The sequence below is a fragment of the Caenorhabditis briggsae genome (genome assembly GCF_000004555.2).
Source record: "Caenorhabditis briggsae complete genome, chrIV, whole genome shotgun sequence".
Taxonomy (NCBI): domain Eukaryota; kingdom Metazoa; phylum Nematoda; class Chromadorea; order Rhabditida; family Rhabditidae; genus Caenorhabditis; species Caenorhabditis briggsae.
In genome coordinates, this window is record NC_013487.2 from 2,685,145 (window position 1) to 2,687,338 (window position 2,194).

At 44.0% G+C, this 2,194-nt stretch overlaps 1 protein-coding gene across 1 annotated transcript in view; it reads left to right on the forward strand.

The window, feature by feature from the left end:
* CBG22463 overlaps positions 1–1,804 on the forward strand; it is a gene marked incomplete at both ends in the record, with an annotated part of 15,278 nt that extends 13,474 nt beyond the window's left edge. Inside the window, 3 exons of the mRNA XM_045244926.1 lie at positions 474–750; positions 1,039–1,184; positions 1,619–1,804. Coding sequence (XP_045097573.1) covers positions 474–750; positions 1,039–1,184; positions 1,619–1,804 — 609 coding nt within the window. The remainder of the gene's footprint in view (positions 1–473; positions 751–1,038; positions 1,185–1,618) is intronic.
* Positions 1,805–2,194: the final 390 nt, after the last annotated feature.

Here is a 2,194-nt window from a genome sequence, read left to right on the forward strand (position 1 = left end):
GGTGGCCGAACTTTTGCAAGTTGGCCGTTTCTAGGCCACCATGGTAAAATGGCCTAGAAAAGACATTAGATGATTATCAGTCCAGTTATATCTCATTTTACCATGATGGCCTAAAAACTCAACTTGCAAAAGCTAGGCCACCATGTTAAAAAGACCTAAAAACACACCAAGGGCATGTCAGGCCGTTCCCAGGCCTTTTTCTATGGTGGCCTAGAAACCCAAACTTGCAAAAGTTAGGCCACCAAGTTAAAATTGCCTAAAAAGTACCTGAAATGCCTCTAGTGTATTTTCAATGTCATTTACGATGATTGCCTAACTTTTACGTGTTGGGTTTTCTAGGCCACCACGATAAGATGACCTAGAAAACACACGAAGGATATGTCAGACCATTTCCAAGTCATTTTAGCATGGTGGCCTAGAAAAATCGAATTTGCAAAAGTTAGGTCACCACTTCAAAATGCCCCACATTCCAGATCCGACTCTCCCCAGCCACTGATTCCATCCCGTCCGGGGCCAGCTGTCAAAACTCAAATGTATCCCAGCCTTCAGCAGGACAACATCTACGCGAACACTGGAGACTTTTCAGGTATCTTTCTGAAGACGTCACGTCTTCAGAATTCTTATTTTTGCTTTTAGCGCCACTCCAACCAACAACACAATCCACGTTGCCTCCGATGTACTCGGCGGTGCCGAACGACACGATGAGCATGAGCTACGCGGTGCCACCGATGTATGATGTGACGCCGCAAAGTGAGGTTCCTGGTGATTTCGGCGAGATAAGACTATGAAATTCGAGTCTCTCATCAAAAACTACTCTAGAAATCAAGAAAAACCGAAAATTTCGAGGTGTCCGAGTTTTTCGAATTTTCTAGGCCACCATTTGGAAAGTTCGGCCACGTTCGTTTTTGGTCGATTTTCGACGGTTTCTAGGTCAATTTTCCGTGTAGAATTCGAATTTGGCGCTTATTCTGTGTGAAAATGAAAAAGAAGCAGTGTATAACAGTTTCAAAAAAGTCGCAGTTCTAAAGTGTCTTTCAGCACCACTCCAACCACAACCAATCGCTCCAAAACCAATAGCACCACAACAATCCACGTATGACGTTCCACCATCAGTGGTCCCACCAATGTACGATCAGCTTCCCAGCGAGACCTTGACACCATCGTCGCCAGCGATTCGGCCAGTGGTAAGTTGGAAGTTTTAGGCTCCGCCCCTTTAAGCCACACCCATTTTATGAACTTCCTTCAAAGTATGGATAGGTCCAATAAGTCCTTACCTTTCAATACTGAAGACATACCCCGTTTAAGCTCCGCCCTTTAAGTCACGTTCGTCTTCAGCTCCGCCCCCTTTTCCAAGCCCCGCCCCTTTAAGTTCACGCCCCTATGAAGAACTTCTCTTCAAAGTATGGATAGATCCAATAAGTCTTTTTCTTTCGATATAGTGGACCCTCTTTTATGCTCGGCCCCTTTTCTAAGCCTCGCCCCTTCGAACACTCTAAAACGTTATTGAAGTTCAATCGTTCTGAAGTCTAGGGCTGAGTAGATAAGAGCAAGATTCCTAACTTAAGCTCCGCCCCCTTCCATATGCTCCGCCCCTTTTCTAAAGTCAAAGAAGTTACAGCTGTGTCAAGTGAAAGTGGACTACGACTTCCTGCCACAAGGCTCGAATCAAGTCGAAGTCCGCGAAGGCGAAATCATCGGAGTCCTTCAACGAACCGACGACGACGGCAATCCCGAATGGCTTCTGATTAAACGAGCCAGCGGACAGGTTGGATACGTGCCGGCCGCCTACTGTAGACCTACTTAATTGTTTTATTCTACTTTTTCATCAATTATTATTGCTCATTTCATTTTTTAGTCGCCTCACATTTTTCTCCTCTCTAGGCCACGCCCCTTTTTTTCCCATCCCGGGTTGTCCTCAAACACTCTCTCTCTCTGTTCTATTGGTGCTCACTTTTTCCTCTAGGCCCCGCCCACTTATATACACTGCGTCACATAATTATAAATTCACTTTAAATTTTGAATTTTTTCGAAAACTGTGAATATGGACTGAACAGGATATGATTGAAGCAAATACTAATTCGGATTGTCAATTAATGAATACCATTTGAGACTGCTACCATTTCTTAAATTTGGCACAATTGAAAAAATCGGAAAAATGGTCCGAAAATAACGTCACATAAGTATAAGTTCACTT